Below are 21,114 nucleotides of genomic sequence, written 5' to 3'. Positions count from 1 at the left end.
TTAGAGTTAGGACTACAAAATTAAATTTATCATAAATGTTATGGTAATTAATTACTGTCATCTTAAAAATAATAAAAGCAATATAAAAGTCTACAAAAGTACTTTTTTAATGGAAAAGTATGACATAAAAATACACATAAATTTAAAAATCAAGATACATTTCTTTGTAGTAGTATACTTCTCACAAGTCTAGAGGCGACTAAAATAAAGTTTTTTGCATGAACTTTCTTTTCTTGAGAGTTTACCACCTATGCATGGAAGAGCTATTGTATCCATAAAAATTTATAAGGGTAGATAATAAATGTATTCTTATACTTTTAATTGTAATTAAATGGCAAAGAACATTAAAAATCATAATCATGTCTATACTTACGGCAAGTGGTATAAAAATTGGTGATGGTGCTAAATGTTTTTATTTCCACATTCTTCTATATATTCTTAGGACTTCTTGTCACACATCGCTAGTTTACCATAATAAAAGAAGTGGAACAACATCCTCAACTTTATGGAGGGGGTTATTAGAAGATGGGAAAGAAATAGTCATTGAATGATTAATGTAGCCTTAGAATTAGGCTGATACTCATAACTGCTACACTACTACCAAAGGAGCTACCATATGTGAGCATCTCCAGGCCCCAGGGGCTCAATGGATACCATCTGTGTGCCAGATCCTTCAATCCCCATGCAAAATCCATGACCCTTTTTGTAGACAGAGAAACTGAGTCTCAATGAGGTCAAATGTCTTGCCCAGGGTTACACAGCTAGAAAATATATCCCAGATGATTTGTTTGAGTGGAAGAATTTCTTAAGCTCCCTATAATTTTATACATATGCCCCAAATCCACAGTGTTTAAAGGCACTCTAAGCCTGTTGGAAATTTTGCCTTAAAAAATTATCAATTTACAAGTGATATTAATAGATGCCAATTGGTCTAGAGAGTAATTTGGTTTTGATTCAACAAATTAGCATTTTTTAAACTCATGATGAGAGAGACACATTTCTTATTGAAATAGAGTACCCTACCAGGTCTCCAGTGCTTACAGCAGAGATGATGACAGACTATGTTTCTCGTGGTTTCTATAATTCTGTAGGTCCTGGGACCCACCTGAATAATTGGAAGTATCTTCTTACATCATAAATTCGGCAAGAATGAACTGTTGGGCTGGTCTCATAACCTGTTCTGTCTAAAGATTGTGACAGCAGATGAAGCTGATGACAGTTGTGTGCTAACATGGACTTACATTCCATTTGACTTTCAACAAGATCTCCCCTTACATATTATGTGAACACTAATAAAAAGGATTTGTAAATTCTATGCAATACTGAATAATATGGCTAAGGAGGGGCAGATGAGGGGAGGAATGTATTGTACTAATATGGATGAAGCCCTAATTTGGGGGAATGAAAACACAGAAAGAGCATTCTATGAACAGATCTAAAATGACTATTAGAAAATTAAAATGAGGCTAGTCACTTAACAATTACAAATGCCAGTGTGTGAAAATGTTGTCAGAATTTTACACCTATTATGAAATATAAGGCTGTAAACCTCACATATAAAAGCATAACTGATTAACACCTTCTGACAGGTCTTAATGAAACAATATTGGCTGATAAATTTATTTCAAGCAAATGATTAGATAGGGCCTACCTAATTTTCAAATTCTTCTTTCCTGTTATGGACATAAGTTCACTTTAAAATCTTCCACGTGTAAACAGAGACATATGTGTCATTTGAAAAACAATGACACTTCAATAATGCAGCAATTTTAAAAGGATTTACTCTATTAGTACAAAGAAATATTTTAGAATATGCAGACTCTGTGTATATGCTGCACATCGATCATCCACGTATTACACAAAATTTCCTGTTCTTCAATCCCCACTCAAGAACTCATCAGCTACTTTGAGGAACAATGCATCAATTCTGTCAGGGGCATCAATAGCTCAGGACTTACGCTGACAGTTCTTTGCATCAACTGCGTCTCCAAAATATCCATCAGCGCAGCGCTCACAGTACTGGCCTGTTGTACCCGGCTTACATATCAGACAGGAGCCAGACAAGCTGTCACAGCTGCCAGGGATGGAGAAGTCAAGGTTGTCATTGCATTGGCATGGCTGACATGATCCTCCAGGTACAGAAGGTTGTCCAAAATAGCCCTCTGCACACCTAAGGCAAGAAATTTTGTCAGTGACTATTTGGGGGAAACTCAGAAGAGACAATGTTTACATATTTTTCACTCTATACCTCTCCCAGGATGATGGTTTTTCCTTTTAAAGTGTTCCTTTTCTCAAATGCAAGGTGATTAAAAAAATGTTTTTCTATAATTACAGTGTGGATACAAGATGAAATCCTGCCAGCCCACTAGTAATTAGATTTCAGCCAGAAAAAAAAAAAAAAAAAAAATCTTGTCACTGGCCCTGAAGATGAGACCAAAGCATAATAAGAAATCTGCTGCTGGCACTCTAGGGAATCCAGGTCCATGCTGGATAGTCTTTGTAGTACAACACATCAGATGTCTCTACTCCAATTGGTTGTTTTCCCTACAAATATGTAAGGTTCACATTTTTTTTTTGTTGTTATTGCAGCGAGAGCTTGTTATGAGGAAACAGGCTCACGAGGAAATGCAGTAATGAGAGTTCAGAATTTATTAAGTAGAAATCGTGACTCAGAAGATTCTTATTAATTGGGTGGGGACTGTGGGTATCTCTGAATTAATAATCGGTTTGTATGCATTTGCTTACACATTCAGAGGCAGATTTTCACTGAAGATTCCTTTTTAAAGAGAAGTGTGAGAAGGCATACCTGCCTATGGGAACCTGACATAAAGTGATGCCAAACTGTGCCCACAACTCATACTAACAAACTCTAGGTCTTCTTCTTTTCTGTTTTAAACAACCAAAAACTACTTTATATATCACTGGAAAATGATAAAAGTTTATTTATTTATAAGGCATATCAGAGAAGATTTTGAAAAAATTGCAGTATCAAATTTTCCTTGACCAAAATATTATGTTTTAAAATGCAACTTAATGTTACACGTGCACAGATACATCCTTATTGGCAGCGCCTGTTTACATTCTGGTGTCCTCTCATTCAGTCACACTTGCTCAAGCTTTGTATTAAGCTACATTTGCCAAAGGAGAAACAGAACAGGGCACCTGAAGTCTATGGTAAGCCTAACTCTGTTATCTATGCCATCTTATCAAAATAAATTCTTTTGCAGCAAGGGTCAAAATTCAAGGGCATCAAAAACAATGTAAGAGAATGTAAATTCTTTAATAATGCACTAATTTTATGCTTATCTATGCACAAATACAGAAGTCATTGTGTAGAGAAAGGCTCTCTACCATTTGAAATAGAAATGGCTTAAATCCAGTACTTCATACAGAGGATACTTTAATAACATCACAATTATGGGGTAAGGTCATTGGGTACAGATACATTTATTATTCTAAGTTTTCTAGAAAATTTATAGGTGCCATAATTTTTAGATTTCATATTTTATCATAATTTTAAAAATGAGATTACTATGAGATTACTTACATTCACAAAATGTTTTATAAAATTATGAAAGCTGTATAAATATTGCTTAGAAGAATATGGCCAGCCACAAACATAATTGTTCATTAATTCTCTAGTATAAATATGTGGTAACATTTTAGTGCATAAAATTTCCCCACAATCCTTTCAGTAGCAGTATTCAATAAAGATAATAAGAAGATCTTTTTGAATTTTAACTTGATTCTTCTCGCCTTATTTAATATTCAGAGCTTATGATCACATCCGCATATAGTCACATCTCATTGTGTTTACTACTGAGAATGGCTTTGCTCCACTGGAATAAGGATATACAATGATCATTATCACAGCCAACGAAAACCTATTATTTTCAGCTCACTTTCCTCAAAATGACTTACTGCCCTCAGGAGAGATGGGATTATATAACAAGATCTGGGAATATTTTTTTAACATAGATACCAATTCATAAGTCCAAAATTCTCCCATAATAAAAAAACATCATTCCAGGGAGAAAATAACTATAATTAAATAAAGTAACAAAGAAGCATCTGTCTTTTATTTTTTGTTGCAGGACATGTAAGGAAAATTTGTGAATATACATGACAAAAAATTCATGTACCATTTTATTGAAAGTGGGACCTTTTTATGCAGCACATTCAGCACATTGCTAGTGTATGTGTGTGTGCATTTCTATGCAGAGAATAGCATTCTTAGAGATTTCTAAAAATGTTCCATTAGGAATTAAAAAGTAATTTTAGGGTCAAAGAATACAAAACTGCTAATCATAAAACTTTTATTCATAATAATAGCATTTTATAGTTTGATCAAGTTAAATTCACCTAATTAAAATTAGTTTAAATCACAGTCCTTTGAACCTTTCCAGCTTCTCACACTTTCACTCTATGAAAACGAATTATGGTGTGAAATCTCAAGCCCTCTCATTTTCATATGCAAGGCAGAATGAGGGCATTTTTTTTAAAAAAAGATAGTTTATTGAATGCTTGCTAGAGATGGGCATCTTGACATAACAAAGTCATTGTTCCTTTCCACATTTGTTAACTTTTTCAAATCAAATTGGAATAGTTTGGAAAGATACCCAGCAAACATATGCAGTTATGAGTTACAGTAGCTGCTATTTATAACTTAGGAACAATATCAATGTGAGTGAGAAAGGGAGGGAGGGAGGAACCGAGGGAGGAAGACAGAGAGAAAATGGCAGAGGTGGAGAGAAACAGCAACGAGAACAATACAACAGCACTGACGGGGCTTTTCTTATCTCATTCTGCCCCATCATTTTTGCAGCAACTTTTGGCTAAAATCCATGGCCAGCTTTTCCATTATCTATAGTCTGAAAACAATGAAACCATAAAATGCTAGTTTCAATGTCTCTAAGCAAATTAGAAAAGCTCTTGCTTCCCCCTCCCCCAACTCCCTTTCTGAAAAAAAAAAAAAAAAAAAAAAAAAAAAAATCTACTGAGCACTTTTACATGATCAGGCACAGTCTTTACACTACAGTCCATGGAGAAGAAATAGACTTTTAAAAATGTAGCAGCACAACAGTTGGAGATAGGCTATATGGAAGCACAGAAAAGGGCAACCAACTAGATTAGGATTAATCAAGGACCCTTTCAGGATGATAGAACTCAATTTTGAGAGCTGAAAAGGGGGTAACCTCAGGGGGAGGAGAGGAAGGGCTGCAGTCTTCCAGGCACAGGGAACAGTATTGGCAAAGGTGCAGAGGAGGAAGGCTGGAGTGTAACAAGGAGTGGCTGTGCTGTAACGCTGTGTTTCTACTTCCTTCCATTTGACATAATCAGCAAAAGACTGAGGGAGTTTGTCTGCTTATACGGGTGCCTTTCTAAAATTGGAAAAAAGTGTCCTTTCTAGGCATATGCAGAAAAAGTGAAGACAGAGTGGACATAAATGGACACCAGGCCCAGCACAGAAGGTATCCTGACAAGAGGGCACACTGGATTCAAGCTCCCAAACTGCCCCTGCCCTGAATGCCTTTGTGCAGTGTACAAAACTCACAATCACACATGAGCAGCCTCTTGAAACGTCAATTGGAGTCACAATTTTGCTAATGATACTACCAGATAGGTATAACTGTTTCCCTTCTGTTATTTCTGTAACCTCTTGCTCTATATTCAGGACCCGAGGGTCAATAGAAGTTCTCACCAGTGATTATAGTGACCAGAGAGGGTCATTAGACTTGATCCAAATTCAGACATTTCTGAAGCAGAGAATATCTAAATGGTATTATAGGTGATTTTTCAAAATATTAAACAATTAGATTCAAAGAACTTCTGCATTCTCAGTGGAAATTGTGAAATTAGTCTTAACTATTGACCTCTCTCTCCTCACCTAGGGATGAGTTGTTAAAAGTTTGCCAGCTAGGGAGCGTGCAGGGTTTAAAAAGTCCATGTATCCCATTAAGATTCATGTTGTCCTGTAGAATCCACAAGGTGAACTTGCCACAGTCTTTTTAAGTGTCTTTCTCCCTGATGTATGATATGTTGCTGAGGCTACAAACTTACTCTGAAAGTGACTTAGTGTCCAGTAATGGCGGGTGTCATCAGCATTTAACTCACTTTTTGCTATGTATTCCTTTTAATTTTCCTTGATGTTCCAATGCTTACTTAATCCCTTTTAGCCCTCTAAGATGCTGTCTCTCAGTTTTTAATTTTTAATTTTTCTCCTCTTGTCTAGATGATAAAAGCCTAGAATCTTAGCAAAGTGCCATGATGAATACCTTCTCCCATTACTCTCTTCTTTTTCTTTGTTTTAAAACATTCCCCAGCAAAGCAGTGATACCTCAAAATAGGGGTGCAGCAACCCCAACTAAATGTTTCACAAGCTGTGACTAGTGTTCTATACGTGACAGAATACCAGTCAATGTTTTGTTGTATCTTGTTTTGCCATCCACTCATTCACTGTTCTTCACTCCCTCAGTTCAGGAAGCAAGGCCCATCCTGTGCTACATGCTTGAGTGAAGGGATCTGACTGAGCAGAAATCAGAAACATAGGAATCTTCTGGACTTTGGGCTCTAGAAATTGTCATTTCTATGAGTGTGGCACCTCCTTTCCCAAACAGAAAATGGGATGAAATTGGAAAGGCAGATGGAGAAATGGTGACGGGAGAGACGTTGGTGGGTCCCAACGTGGAAAGAAAGAATCTAAATGATTCCTGTATCTCCAAGAATGGGATGAAAGTAGTGGAGAGACTTGCTAGACCTGAAGAGAAAGGTAATTAGGAAGATAGGGAAAAGGAATGAGTCAGCAGAAAGATGCCAGGATGAAATACTCAGGTCTGGCTGGCCCCACGACATGTCTCTTTGCCCAATATATACACATCCAATTCCCCCACCCCAGTACTCATGCATACAAGCCCCTGGGTACTAGGAAAGCTTGTTAGAATGTTAATTCAAGCATGAAGGTGAGAAGAGTAAAAGAAAAAAAAAAAACTGGCTGAGATTATGTTTCTAAGCTCTCACAAGTCCCATATATAGAGAAAGGGGTCTCAAAATGGAAATTAAATTGTGATAAAGAACATAAAGTTATAATTCTTGTCCACTTGAGCTGTAATCTGAGATATTTTCTTGCTATATAGTAAATGCAGAAAATTTATGGCCACATACGTTTAGGAAATGCTGAGCTAAACAAATTGAACAGATTTCTTCACTACACACTGCAGGACATGCCACAACTTTTAACACGCCAATGGATACTTCCCAAACTTATGTGATCATAGAAGTCTTCATTCTAGGAACATCTACAGGTTGGGAAATGCTGCCTTAGTTTTTAAATGCTGGTTTTCTGTAGATGATGCGTAGAAGCTGATCATGCACATCACTTAGAGAATGGTTTTCATTATAAGATTTTCAGTGCAACCAGTATCTCCTCCTTAACTCATCCTCATCTTCTTTCCCTTCTACTTCAATGTGCACATCTCAAAAAAAATTTTTCTGCTAATATTTTGGATCTATCTAATGGGCTTTTTAGCTTATATATATACAGTGAAATGATAAATCCTAAATATTCCTGGAAAACCCAAATCCAAATTAGGCTAGAAAAACATAGTATACTTTTGTCCAAATAATAATAGTTTAATATTATTTTTGACTGAAAAAGAACACTTGAGCTGGATATAAGATATGCCATCTGCTATACTGTATATGCCTGTCACCATATTCTTTTGAATGAGATTAATACAGATTTTAGACAGGAAATCATGCTTTCTGTCAGGTATTTCTTTCCTTGGTGATTTTTTATTATTCAAATAGAATTTGCTCAAGAATACATGGAACCATTCTCACCTGCATTAAAGAAGGATGTGAGCTGCTGAGAGCAAGGATGGTATAGTGCATCTGTTTATATCCAACATCTAGCCTTATAGCTAGCACATGGTAGTTGCTAAAGAGATGTTTGTTAAATAAAATGTAGCATTTTAAATTTCGATGGCTCAGAACTATTGTCTAACACACATAGAAAATATAGTGCACAAGGCAGAGCGATATAAATACATCAGAGACTATGCTCAGCTAGATAAGTGCATTTAATGGCCCTGTATGACAGAGCAGCTGTCATTTTCCAGTTGCTAAAAAAAAAAAAGGTTGCCTGTAGTGAGCTGAGGAGTTAGGCATTTGATGTAAATCTACCTTAGCAATGATATGTTCTCCTATTATTATATAATAAGTAATATTCATATGCCTTTTTGTTTCTTAAAAAAGCATAATTAAAGATTTCCAGTTTATTGATGGCAAATAAATCCTCCTTGTTTCACGTTTTTGATACAGATGCTTCCATACTCACAAATAGTACTTGTTGCTAGGGAGTGTCATTGGCACTTTGTCCACAGACTGCTAGTTGGTAGCTAAATTCTCTCTGGGTGATAGGCTCATGCTTCATTACCTTTATGCATTCTGGTTGAAACAGGGGTGATGGATGCCAAGAAGACAGGCTAGGATAGGCAGAAACAGCCCTCTTTGGGGTGTGCCTCGGTGCCTATGAGTGAAAGCAGGTCAATTCCTCTGCAGCCCCGCTCCCCTGCCACCAGCGATGGTAGCAAAGGGAGTAGTTTCAGTGCTAAAACCAGAGGGAGGCTGTTGTGTTTGGCAAAGCTATCAAGGGGGGAGTTTGCACCATTTTTATACTGAGACTGAATACACAGAACCATTTCCTCAAAAACATTTCAGGAGGAAATACGATCACACAAATTATGTGAAATAGTATCCATGGTTCCACTGCAAAGCAACCTAGTAAAATCAACAAGAACTAAAATACTGGTTTAGGAGTAATTAGAAGAGGATATAAATCATGATAATAAATTACAGTTTGTTTTCTATTTTCAAATATATTTAAAGTAAATTATGGACCACTTGCTGAACTATGAACTATGCATTTAAGCCACATTTTAAGAACAAAAAGCTAATTATGAAAAATAAATGGTGCCTACATAGACAGTAAGATAAATCTTAAAGTGTATGACTTTCCACTTGAGCAATGCCTTCTAGAAGGATTGTGGGTTAATGCTTAACCTTTAAGATTAAAACATTAATCAGATATTCTCTGAGTGAATGAAGATTTATAGAGCAATTTCTAGAAAATAAATAAGCTACAAAAATATAATGCATTTGTTTGACAAGTGTGGTGAGAAACTTTCACCTCATTGAGTGTGGCAGTTTCTCTGGGACAGTACAAAGGATGATAATGCCTGTGGTTTTATAACTCCCAAGGTAGAACTCATTTTGCAAGACAGTGTAGCATGTGCTTACCTCTCACAGCGTGTTCCTGTGTACCCGGCAGGGCATTCATCACAGATCAGTCCAAGACTCCGGTCTAAATGGCACATCGGGCTAAAGCTATGTTGATGTTGTGGGAGAACAACAGGGACAAGGAAGAAGCACATACACAAAGTCATTAGCAACATATTTTCATTTCTTTCTCTCCACTACTGCTGTGACAAAAGGGTACAGGCTGGTCATTCTCATCTCACAGACGGAGATGAGGGTCAGGCCAATGGAGGATGAAATGACATTGCTGTTTCTGCAGACGTGAATATAGCCCAGTGGAGAGCAGTATCACTGTGACATGTTATTAACTGACTTTTGACTGTTCTGGGTCATGCTCATCAGAACAAGTGGGAATGCACATCTGCTTTTTAGGGATTTCCTGGGCCTGGCAAAACACAGCCTCACTTTTTCTCTAGCCAGATCCCTCTGAATTTGAAGCAACCCAGAGGAATCTGTTTAGAGATTTTGGAAAATGCAGTAGATGGTAGTGGTGGTGGCAGTGGTGGCTGCAGGGGTTCCTACTTCCAGTGCTGCCACCATGGGGTGTATGTGTGCAGGCTGCGGCCCAGGGTCACTCGCAGGCATGCTGCCACCACACTCGTGGAATCCTCAGGAAAGCTTGCAGGAGAGATCAAGTGTGAATATGCTACTTAAACTTATAATAAAGCAAGTCAAACCAAAACAACCTTGCCATGTCATACTGGTATATTCCAAAGTTTACCTCTCTTTTTACAAATATTTTTAATTGTACTCTGAAGTAAATTAGGAATCTGTTGGATTTAGGGGGAAAGGTCTGGTCTGGGATACCTTGAATTTGTAAATATTATCCAGATAAAAGATTCCACATTAAGGGATTCTGGTAGCTGTCACAAACAGCAGAATCAAGACGCATGTAGCCTGTGCTCTGTGAGAAGAGAACCTCCCTTTAGAGAGCAGCCTGTGCCTGGCCGCCTAGGACCCAAGGGGAGCTCACTGTGGGTGCTTTTCTTGGCAGGAGTATGATTTCACTGAAGAGAAGAGGCACATGATATTAAATAAAATGGAAAGAAAGAGGATTTTCCCCCATCCTCATCCAGTGATTTGCTATTGTTTTCAGACACAAAAGAGGGGACTAGATGTTGACAAATCTCCAGAGTGCATGGATGCCTTCTTTGAAAATCTGTATTCTATCACTATCTCATCAGCTACGGAGGAAGTGACTCCAACTAGAGGCACTGGTTTTCCTACCCTGTGGGACTACGGCGATTGAAAGAAAACCATGCCAATTATTTTTTTAAATCCTAAATCAGTTTATCAGAAGTCACGTCAAAGGCAGTTCACAAGGCTTCTGACACTTTAAAACTGTTTATAAAATAGATTTCAAATTCGTAAATATACTCACATGTCAGTTAAAAGCAACAGAAGTAGAAGTAAAATGTGCTCACTGACAAATATCAAAACTTTTAGGAAAAAAATTGAGCAATAACAAGATTTGACTAGTTCTTTACAGTTCAGAGTACTTTGACAAACAATTTTACAGCATTTTCACAAAATCTTATGAGTTGGTTGGGGCAGGCATAATTTTTCTTGCCTAGCCAGGGTCATACACTAATTTTTAGGAGAGTTTAGCATGGGATCCAGGACTTCAGATTCTTAATTTGATGCTCTCTTCTTCTTATAACCAACTATCATTCAAACCTACTGGTAAGAATTAAGTGAGTTTAAACTTCTAGTACTTGGAGTGATGCATTCAAATAAAACTTTCTCATAAAATATATCTGTATTTGTGCTTTGATATTCTTTAAACAAGATAAACTGAGGATTTACTCCCTTATTTCTGTAATTGCAGTCAGAGTTATGACAGAAAATGACATTCACAATATAAATAAAGTTAGAATAAGAAATAAACATGCACAACAAAAAGTATCTACAGAATTTGGATTGGCAAAGGTAGCAACTTGACACTGATTTTGGCCAAAACAGGAAGCTAATTGTTTTGTGACACAAAGAGGGAACTGTAAGATCATCATTCACTTCAAGTGATTCCAAAATTATACCATTTGACTCTAGTTGGCTAGCTCCACACCAGCAGAGAGAATGTTTTGCTTCCTGGATTATCTAACCCATGCCACAGAAAACAGAGAAAAACCAAGAACAGCAGGCGTTTTCCACAAATGGGGGAAGAAGGGAAGCTACTGTTGGAATAGATAGTAAGGATCTGCAAACGGAATAGGCCGTCTTAATGGCTGAACATATTTTTATTTAATAATGATCCATTTATAATTATGTAAATATGTGTGTATACAAAGTATATGAGTATGTGTGTGAACATATGTGTATGTGTTTATGTATGTGAATGCATACATACAGATACAATTAGTTTTGTTCCAAAGAGAGTTTAATTCTACCTATCAAAATATGTATATTAAATAAAATGATATAGTAAGGTTAAAGAGAAAAAAATGCTAAAAATTAAAATAAAATCAAGAGTATATTTAGAGTTCAAAAAGCATATTATAAGGAATGTTCATTTGATGGTGGTGGATCAACATATGGCTGAGCTTTTTCACAACTAATGCAAAAGGGAACCATCACATAAATGATTCAGACCATCCAGAAGCTAAGAAAAAAATAAATTGCTTAATAGAAGCTCAACTATTCTTGATAATCAGACAATAGGAAAATTTCTCCTGTGGGTCCTAAAATTCAGTTCTAATGTAAAATGCTCCCACAGAGAGTTAATCCAATGCCCTAAAATAAAATTAAGCACACATTAAGAGAATGTGTGAAAGTATTTTGCATTTCTTTAACTGTCATGCATCTGGAATAAAAAATTCTGAATTGCTTCTTGGGACTGTGATGTGATATAAAATGACCACTCCTTTCATTACTGGCATAAAATTTCCATCATGAGGGTTAGACAATCAGCGCATGTTTTGTATTTGCCTGTACAACAGGGGATCAGGACTCCTTTCAACAAATTGTTACCTCAGACACTTGGGTAAGGACAGAGAAACCAAAAAGGGATGTGTTGTGGCAAAGTATAGGAAAGGGAGCAAGCGGGAAGGGTGATGAGTATGTCCAAGCACAACTGAGGAAGGGACAGAGCACTGACTGAGAGGAAGAGGAGAATGAAGGAAAAACTCATTTACTTCATGTTTTTGGTTTAGTCCACATGAATTTTTGACATTTCTCCCTAATTTTTTCTTCTTCAGTTCAATGATCTGTGCTCTACTTATTCTCAAGAGAATCATTAAGCAAATACTTATTTCTTTAATTATCTTTAAATACTATGAAATCTGATTTAATCTCCACAATTGGCTTTTGGAATTAGACTTGATTTATTTTCTAAGTATGTCTTTGGATACTGTATTTCTCTAAACATATTTCTCATTCTGCAAAATGGAATAATATGATTGATCTGGTAAGGCCTTTCATAACAAATTAAGATATATTAGATATATTGATTTCTTGAATGTTTAAGATATTTAGTTAATGATTAAATAATTAAATCTGCTTTTTGTTATCCTATTCTAGTACCTTACATTAAAATAACTGTTAACATAATTGTAAGTTAACATAACTATGCCAAATAAATGCACATTTACTGGTTTTTACAGTGAACATTCACAGTTTATCTAACATTAAGTTCTATTGATTCTTTTTTTTTTTTTTTTGCTTCTCCTCAATGTTTCTCTAATTGTTTATATTTCTATAGCCCCACTGGAAGAAGTACAGAAAGGTGAGTCAAAATATATGGGTTCTAATACTGGTTCTGCCAGAAGCAAGCTGTATGATCACTATTAAGGCATTTAATTTTTCTGGACTTGACTTTTCTCCCCTAGTATACGTAACTAGGAGGACCCATCATAATTACCCATGTAGACATACAACAATGGTTAGGAAAGGGTTCTAAAATATCTAAAGCATTCTCAAATTTCTAAAGAATGAATGGGAATGTTTCCTTAAATTTACCTCTCGTCTTGGAATATATTTTACTATCATAAGTACTAATTTTAACAATGATGATAACCCAATATGACCTCTTGAATGAACTTAAAAGTTAGCTCTAAAAGTGTTCCATTCTTTCAAAAATTTAAATTTTTAGCATTCCTGATGTACTCAAAGTAGTAGTATTCATAATGATATTAGTAGATAGACCTTAATGAGAGCCTACCTCTGCCAAGCCTTGTGCCAAGAATATCTTTAATTTTATTATATAACTAATGAAAATTTGTAACAACTTCAATAATATTATCCATTCAAATACATCCTAAGTATTCGAGGGCAGACATGGTGCCCTTTTCATATTTTATTTAACCTATAAGCTATATGCTGCCAGAAATTAATGAATATGAAACACTAGAAATATTTACATTTTTATTTGCTTCTCTAGAGATAAATTTTACTACCTCGTTACAATCTATAGCTAGAATATATACATCACTGAGATGAGAAGGCCAAGCAAACAGTGGACACTGTAAACAGATGATGAAGTTGATATGTATAATTTAAATATTATATGCTTGTCTGTATTCATACATCATGATAATTATACCAATCTATCTCTATCTTCCTACATATTTGATTTATTTAGCAATATTATCTAAGAAATTTGGAGCCAAAATGCTTGTGATCTATAAGATTTATGACCAGGGATTAAATAGATAAATCACCAAGGTAAAACCATCACTAAGCCTTACACTTCACATGAAGGTTGCGGTGACCTTTAGCAAGCTTCCCCTTCCTCTTTCTTTCTCTCTCTTTTTCCTGAATAACCTGTGAAAAATCAAATCCCAACTTCAGGATCATATGCTAATATTCAATTTATACCTCAGAGTTTCTAACTCAGATTATAACAGTAATGTTTTTTTAAAATACTTTTAAAAAAGGATAGTTTCTCTAAGTCATTAAGTATCTAATTGTTTAGTGATTTTTTAAAAAAAATATTCCAGGTTATTAGATCAAAATGGACTTTTCCCATCACAGTTGTGCAGTTAAACTATGAATATTTTCCACATTGTTTTAAATTTAAAAGACTTCATTGCCCTAGCCACAAAACTTCTAGGATTTATAAACCTAGTGTATTATCATGGACCTCTCTTTCTACTTATAAAAATATCACATTTAAAATGGGAATTTAAAATAGGTTACTATTCTATTTCCAATTCTACTACTAAAGATGAAATTATTAGTAGTAATTTAATATTTTCTGTAAGTGAAATCACCTTGAAAATTGAAGAATCTTTAAATATCTGAAGTTACTGGTATCATTATGTTGTCTTTATTTAAAAAAAATCAGGCTCTACATAATTATGTCAAATTAGAATATACATATTTTAGGAAATACTGTCATTGAACACTGGAACCCTGATCCCTTTGGAACTGCTGGATGGTGTTTTAATGTTTGCTGACTTTCTTTCTCTTTCAGTAACAACACAATTAGAATCAATTATGAAAGTAGAAGCACAGCAAATATGGAGACAAGGATGGGTCATAAATGCCTATAATTACCCAAGCAAAATTCTCTCCCTAATGAGTCTTCTGCATTTATAGTAATGTTGGTCAGACTTAAGGGTAAATATGTAAGGTCTACATAGTCAATCAATAATTTAATAAAAATGTATTCAGCTAGGATTCACATGGTACAATAAGTGGCCTGCTCTGCTGGATTGGTAGCTGTGTTAATACCCATGACATTTTGGCTGAGTAGGACATCCAATGTGAGTGGCCAGATGCAGTCCCTCTGCTTTCCTCAGGGTCAGTTAGTATTGAACAACGAGTTTCACATATGTGTGGATGGCTTGGAGAATGCCATTCAGCCACAGTGAATGAATAGGTCTTCCATTCTGTGAGCTAACACTTCATATGTACAAAGAGAGCAAGTTTGGTGTCATGTTATGGCCCATAGAGCTGAGCAGGCATTAATTATGAAGGAATTTATTTCATTTGTTCCCCTACATTCATCCTACATTCATTATTTTTCAGTAGGTTTGCCTCTTGCCTTCTTCCTCTTCTCAGACACCATTGGTTGTCAAAGAATCTTCAGTTTTATGCCCATCCAAGCTCATGCTTTAAACTCTGAAAACATTTTGATTGCTAATATACATTAAACCAATGTTTTATTTTTTCAAGGCCTTGCTAGGGAATTTGACTAACCTGGTTGATCAATTAATTTCTTTTAGTGCTATCATTTAAAAAGAAATGTGTATTTTTAAAAAGAAGTCCTCACTGTAGAATGTAGGGAACTGGAAAGCACATAAACTTTAAAGTGAAAATTCCAACTGTGATATTTTAATGCTTTATGACTTTGAGTAAGTTACCTAATAACAGTCAGTACTTACATTAGGGTCACCACGTCCAATTACTGTTTTTGGTGCTTTACATATTTTTGTTTTGTAATTCTCATAGCAACCCTATGAGTGGGTGCTATTATCACAACTAATGATGAACTGAAGCACAGAGAGTTTAAGTAACTTGCCGAAAGTTGCACAGCTAGAAAGTGTGGAATCCAGCATTTAAACTAAAAAATTTTGGCTCCAGAATTGGTATCATAATGCTATTTTCCTACTCAGAGCCTTTATTTCTTAATCTATAAAATTGGTATAATAATATCCACCTTATTGGGTTATGTTTGAAGGTAAAATAATACCAAATATAGTACTCTTAAATATTAGTTCTTTCTCTTCTTTTCCAAACAATGAGTAAAGGCAAAAATTCTGAGAGAGGAGGGTTGTTGGGAGGATAAGGATTTCAAGTGGGCTAAACAGTAGGAAGTACAGTTCCAAGGAGGACTTTTCAACTTAATGTTAGAATTATTCGCAAAGTCTTTAGTTTGTAGCATTCATTGAATCTAATAAAAGACCATTTTAATTAGGAGAATCTTGGGTAAGAGCTTGGAGTATGACCTACCTGATCACACCTTCACATTAAAAGACCATAGCTGACAGAGCGTCTGCGTCATCACAGTGCTTAGAAATAGCTGGAAAGTGCATAATGTAATATGAAATTTACCAAACACTAAACTTACCTTTAAGAAGGGTTCTCAAAAAAAAAATTCCTTTCATTTAGAATGATAGTTGTTTACGAGTAAAAACTGTTGATTTTTGTTCAACACGGTATGCCCCATTTAAATAAAACAAAACAAAACAAAACAATTTGGTTTCAGGGTCTTGCTTAGATGTTTACTTAGAGATGACTGCCCTGAAGGAATGTGAATTTGAGCATCTGGAATAGAGCATTCCCCTAAAAGGTTAAGGGGAAGAGGCAGTCAGAGTGTTTTCGTTTTTAAGTCCGCTTTAAGAGGGTGTTTTTCTAGGTAAAGAACTAGAAAGAAAAAAAAAAAAGAACACTGGATGACTAAACAAAGTGAACAGAGTTTGCATTGAACTTTGTCAAGATCTAAATAGTTTATATAAAGTAAGGTGGTAATTATCATCCATAGTTCAATACTCATAATTTATAATATGCACCATCTTATTAAAACAACTTTAATAAAAGTTATACAATTACAAGCATATAAATATAAGAAATTATGTGGTAACTACGGGATAGGTTGGGTCCTTAAAGGTCAGTTAATCCCTTCATTTTACCTTTTGAGAGGTTTGTGACTTACCCAAGATTCATAAATAAATAGTGTGAGACTAAGACCCAAATGAGTTGCATTTATATCAGTGGTCCTTTATTACAGTATGAAGATATGTGTGTGTATGTGTGTACATGCATGCACATGTATGCGTTTGTATAAAATATTTCTGTTCTTTGGAATTGGTTTATAAATTCTATTCTACACTCAGAGATATTCAATCACCAAACTAGAGCCAAAATATTAAAAATTCTTAGAAACAGTCATAACTTTAAATATTTTATGTTTTGAAAAACCTATAATGCCTTCCTGAAAAAATTAATGCAAATTCTTATTATTCATTTATGTGTGATAAGAGAAAGTGTACATTTGATATCAAAAGTGCACTTGCAGAACTGAATGCCAGACTCATCTGTGAGGTAAGTTTGTTACTCACTTATTGGAAGGGATATTGAGTGGACAGGCACAGGGCTGACAGTCTTCAGAGGTTCCTTTTGTTGGATCGCCATAGAAACCAGGAAGACATTTATTGCAATATGGGCCACCTGTGTGATCCTTACAGTTCTGAGGAAGAAATGCACATCAGACTTTATTATTTTGTTCTCACACAACATGTTGCCAAAAATAGGTTTACAAAGTCATTAGTTTGTTCCCTGCCAGGAAGAATAATTTTTCCACATTAAATGGTCAATTTTACAGCAGGGAAATAGCACTGAAAGTTAATTTAATATCTAGCTTACATACTACACGCTAGTTTTAGCACATGCGTATGTACAACAAAAAGATCACTGATATTCGTTACAATTTTTTTCATTATGCAAATCTTACTTTCTTCTTTAGGTTTTATTTTTTTAAGAAAATACATATGATTGCGTGTGTGTGTGTGTGTGTGTGTGTGTGTGTTATGTGTAGTCATAGAGCCCTAATAACATATGTTTAATAGAAATTATAGCTGATTCTAGGTATAAATCAATTGTTAAGCTTGAAATTGCTAATTTAATGAGAACTGTGGCTAATCAACAAATCCTCTGGGACTGTGCTCTCTTAGCTGAGACATTAATTTTGACCTTAGTGGACTCATGGTTTGGACAATGCACTACTGTATTACCTCTATAAAGAGCTTTGCTTGGCTCACAATTAAACACTGAGAAAATTGAAAAAAATTTGAACATATAGTAATATATAATGAAACCACAAGGCACATATTACAATAATAACAATTTCCCTCAGACATTTTTAAAAGAAAGCTGAAACTGCATTTTTCTGCCAATTAGTATTTTTAAACCCAGGTCTTTTTCAAAAACAAAAAATAAAAATACAATAATTTATGTCTTGATTTCTTCAAATTAATTAAAGTACATTCCTCAACTCAGGCTGTGTTTCTAAAACTCATCAACACTGGTATAAAGGTGAAAAATTCAATCAAGTGGTGGAATTGTCTCTAAGCTTCAAATAGCACAATTTGATAAATTTTTATGATGTTTTGGCATCATGGAGACATAACTTCAGTTTATAATAGTACAATAAAGTGTATCTAATTCTTATTAAAATTATACAGTATGGATTTATTGGTACTGATATACATTTTTAATTTAATAAGCATATGCAATTATAATTTTTCCCCATGTCAAAAAGAGTTCAACAGAGTTCAGGGGTGTACAACTTTTATTTTATGATCCATAACCAAATTGTGAAGGAAATAGCTAAATTATATATTAACTTTAAACACAGGGTAAAAATGTTTTAATCTGGATGATCAGTGGAATGGTCAGACTACGTTAATGAAAGTTCTGAATTACTATTTATTTTAATATATTTTGAAATAAGTTCAACTTCAATTATATTTAGTGAACATATTTAACAAAAAAACCCATAAATAAATATGCATTTTGAACATAGCTTATTAAAGTTAGCTGGGAGAGGGGCAGATTTCTTTATTGAGTAGAAGATATCTAAATTATAATCATTTAACTCTTTGAACCTCCATTTATATCCTGTGAAATAAGGAACTAAAGGTGATGATCTATAAAGTTTTAAAGCTCTGAAATTCCATGCCAGTCTGATCAACTACAAATGAATAGGTATTTCTGTAGTAACTGGTGATAGCTGAAAATGGACTTTCCTTTATTTTAAATTCTTTCTCAAATTTATTTAGCAAACCTTTTAAAAAATACCAGAAAGGTTAACTTCACTATTAACAGTTATCTAAATAACACAACATATTGGGAGGTAACATGCAAAACATGGGTTAATTTGAAGAATGCAAACTCCTTTGATTTCGTCTTATTACTTCCTTTCACTTTTCGAGTTTAGATAAACTTATCTATTACTAAAGAATTGTTTGTTTTTTGAAAAATTCTTCACATGTTGTCATACTGACACAATTAAAATTATGTCTTCAAAGACTCAGGGTTTTGGTTTGTTTTTTTTTTTTTGGAGACAGAGTCTCGCTCTGTTGCCTGGGATAGAGTGCCGTGGCGTTAGCATAGCTCACAGCAACTTCAAACTCCTGGGCTTAAGCAATCCTCCTGCCTCAGACTCCCGAGTAGCTGGGACTACAGGCATGTGCCACCATGCCTGACTAATTTTTTCTATATATTTTTAGTTGTCCAGCTAATTTCTTTCTATTTTTAGTAGAGATGGGGTCTCGCTCTTGCTCAGGCTGGTCTCGAACTCCTGACCTCGAGCAATCCTCCCGCCTCGGCCTCCCAGAGTGCTAGGATTAGATTTAGGGTTTTAAAAACACAGGATCATAAAATTGATTATGCCTTAAATATGCTGAAATGGTATTTCTAAAACTTAACTGAAAATCTTGCATAACTCAGAGACCATGTTTTTCTTCAACTAGTGATTTAAAAGAGAAATAATATGTAGAAATTTCTTACATTTCCTAATATCATGCTTCATTAATTGGATTACAAATAATCTTAAAACGCAAGTATTTTTGCAATTTAAACTATAAAGCAGCATTAGACAACCAATATAATAGACACCAAAACTGAAAAAGGTGGAAGTTTCACTCTGAGAGGCTGGTAATTTTTACAGGTGTCTTGTTATAAAGTGCTTTCCAAATGTTTGTTCACATCACGTATCACAAGAATGGTGAGAAGGAGCAAGTGTGCAACCTTCTCACATGGCTTTGAATGTTTCCTGGGTCACTTCAAATGTATTTTGAGTTAAAATGACTTTTTCATATAGACCCACACTACTGCAGGGGTCTGGATTTTGTTCTGATGTCGAAAATATATTTCAGTTCATTTATAATCAGATTTCAAAGCCAACCTAAGCTTAAAAGCAGTGTATTCATAAAGTTCATAAATTACCTATTTAAAGCTAGGAAAAAAACACAAATAATAAATAAAGCTAAAATGCAGGGTCGAATGAACAGTAAGAATACCCTTGATGTGCAACATTCAACTATTTTTCTCTTATGGATTATATCAGAACAAATATTCTCAAAATGAGATATCAGCAGTTAGTTATCAATACCATTTCAGAGACAGGGCACTTGAAAGTCTCCAGAATATATCCTTCATGATCACCTGTTTACCAGCTACAATGGAAAACTCAGGAAACACCAGATTCTGTCTTTATCTTCAAGATGTCCACTGTTGCCCCAAGATCCCTCTGTTATTTGAAGTGGCCTCCTATCTCTCTGTCCATGAAACAGAGTCAATAGACTAGGTTTAATTAGTAGAAGGCCTCAGATATCACGGCTTCCTCTCTTCCTTCTCTCCAAATTATGCTGAATGACACTATTTTGTTTTTTTAAAAAAGGCTTCCATTCTTAGAAATATCATATCACCAAATGGACCAGCAGCATGATTTAATTTTATCCTAATGAATTCCACATGAAATATTACTACAGAGAACATTATGAATTTGGTATCATGAGGTATTTATTTTTGTCTTAAGTGAGTGAAACAAATCCACATCAGTTTTGGGCTGAATATTTTGTATTGCATGTTAGTAAAGCATTTATAGGTAACTCAATATTTTTCCCATAGCACATTTTAAAAGACTTATGCTTTAATTAAAATGAAAATCGCTTAGTTTTTCTATTCATAAAAATGCCATTTGAAAAATCTACTGATCCACAAATTAAGACTCTCATGCTTTATACTGCAAAGCAATTAAACAAAATCTTATATAGAGAAAACAGAAAGAGCATCAATAAAACTAAATGCCAAACTACATTGAAACAAAAGCCCTGAATTTTCATTTTGGATTTTTCC

At 34.8% G+C, this 21,114-nt stretch overlaps 1 protein-coding gene across 1 annotated transcript in view; it reads right to left on the bottom strand.

Moving 5' to 3' along the window:
- LAMA2 (laminin subunit alpha 2) overlaps nt 1-21,114 on the bottom strand; it is a 554,924-nt gene that overhangs the window by 213,666 nt on the left and 320,144 nt on the right. Inside the window, exons 17-19 of the mRNA XM_045544336.1 lie at nt 17,316-17,443; nt 9,298-9,384; nt 1,959-2,170 (exon numbers count right to left, since the gene is read on the bottom strand). Of these exons, the coding sequence (XP_045400292.1) occupies nt 1,959-2,170; nt 9,298-9,384; nt 17,316-17,443 (427 nt within the window). The remainder of the gene's footprint in view (nt 1-1,958; nt 2,171-9,297; nt 9,385-17,315; nt 17,444-21,114) is intronic.

This window comes from Lemur catta, chromosome 2 (genome assembly GCF_020740605.2).
Source record: "Lemur catta isolate mLemCat1 chromosome 2, mLemCat1.pri, whole genome shotgun sequence".
In the NCBI taxonomy this organism is placed as follows: domain Eukaryota; kingdom Metazoa; phylum Chordata; class Mammalia; order Primates; family Lemuridae; genus Lemur; species Lemur catta.
Note: the sequence above shows the minus strand (reverse complement) of the source record. Positions and strands in the feature narration are given on the sequence as shown.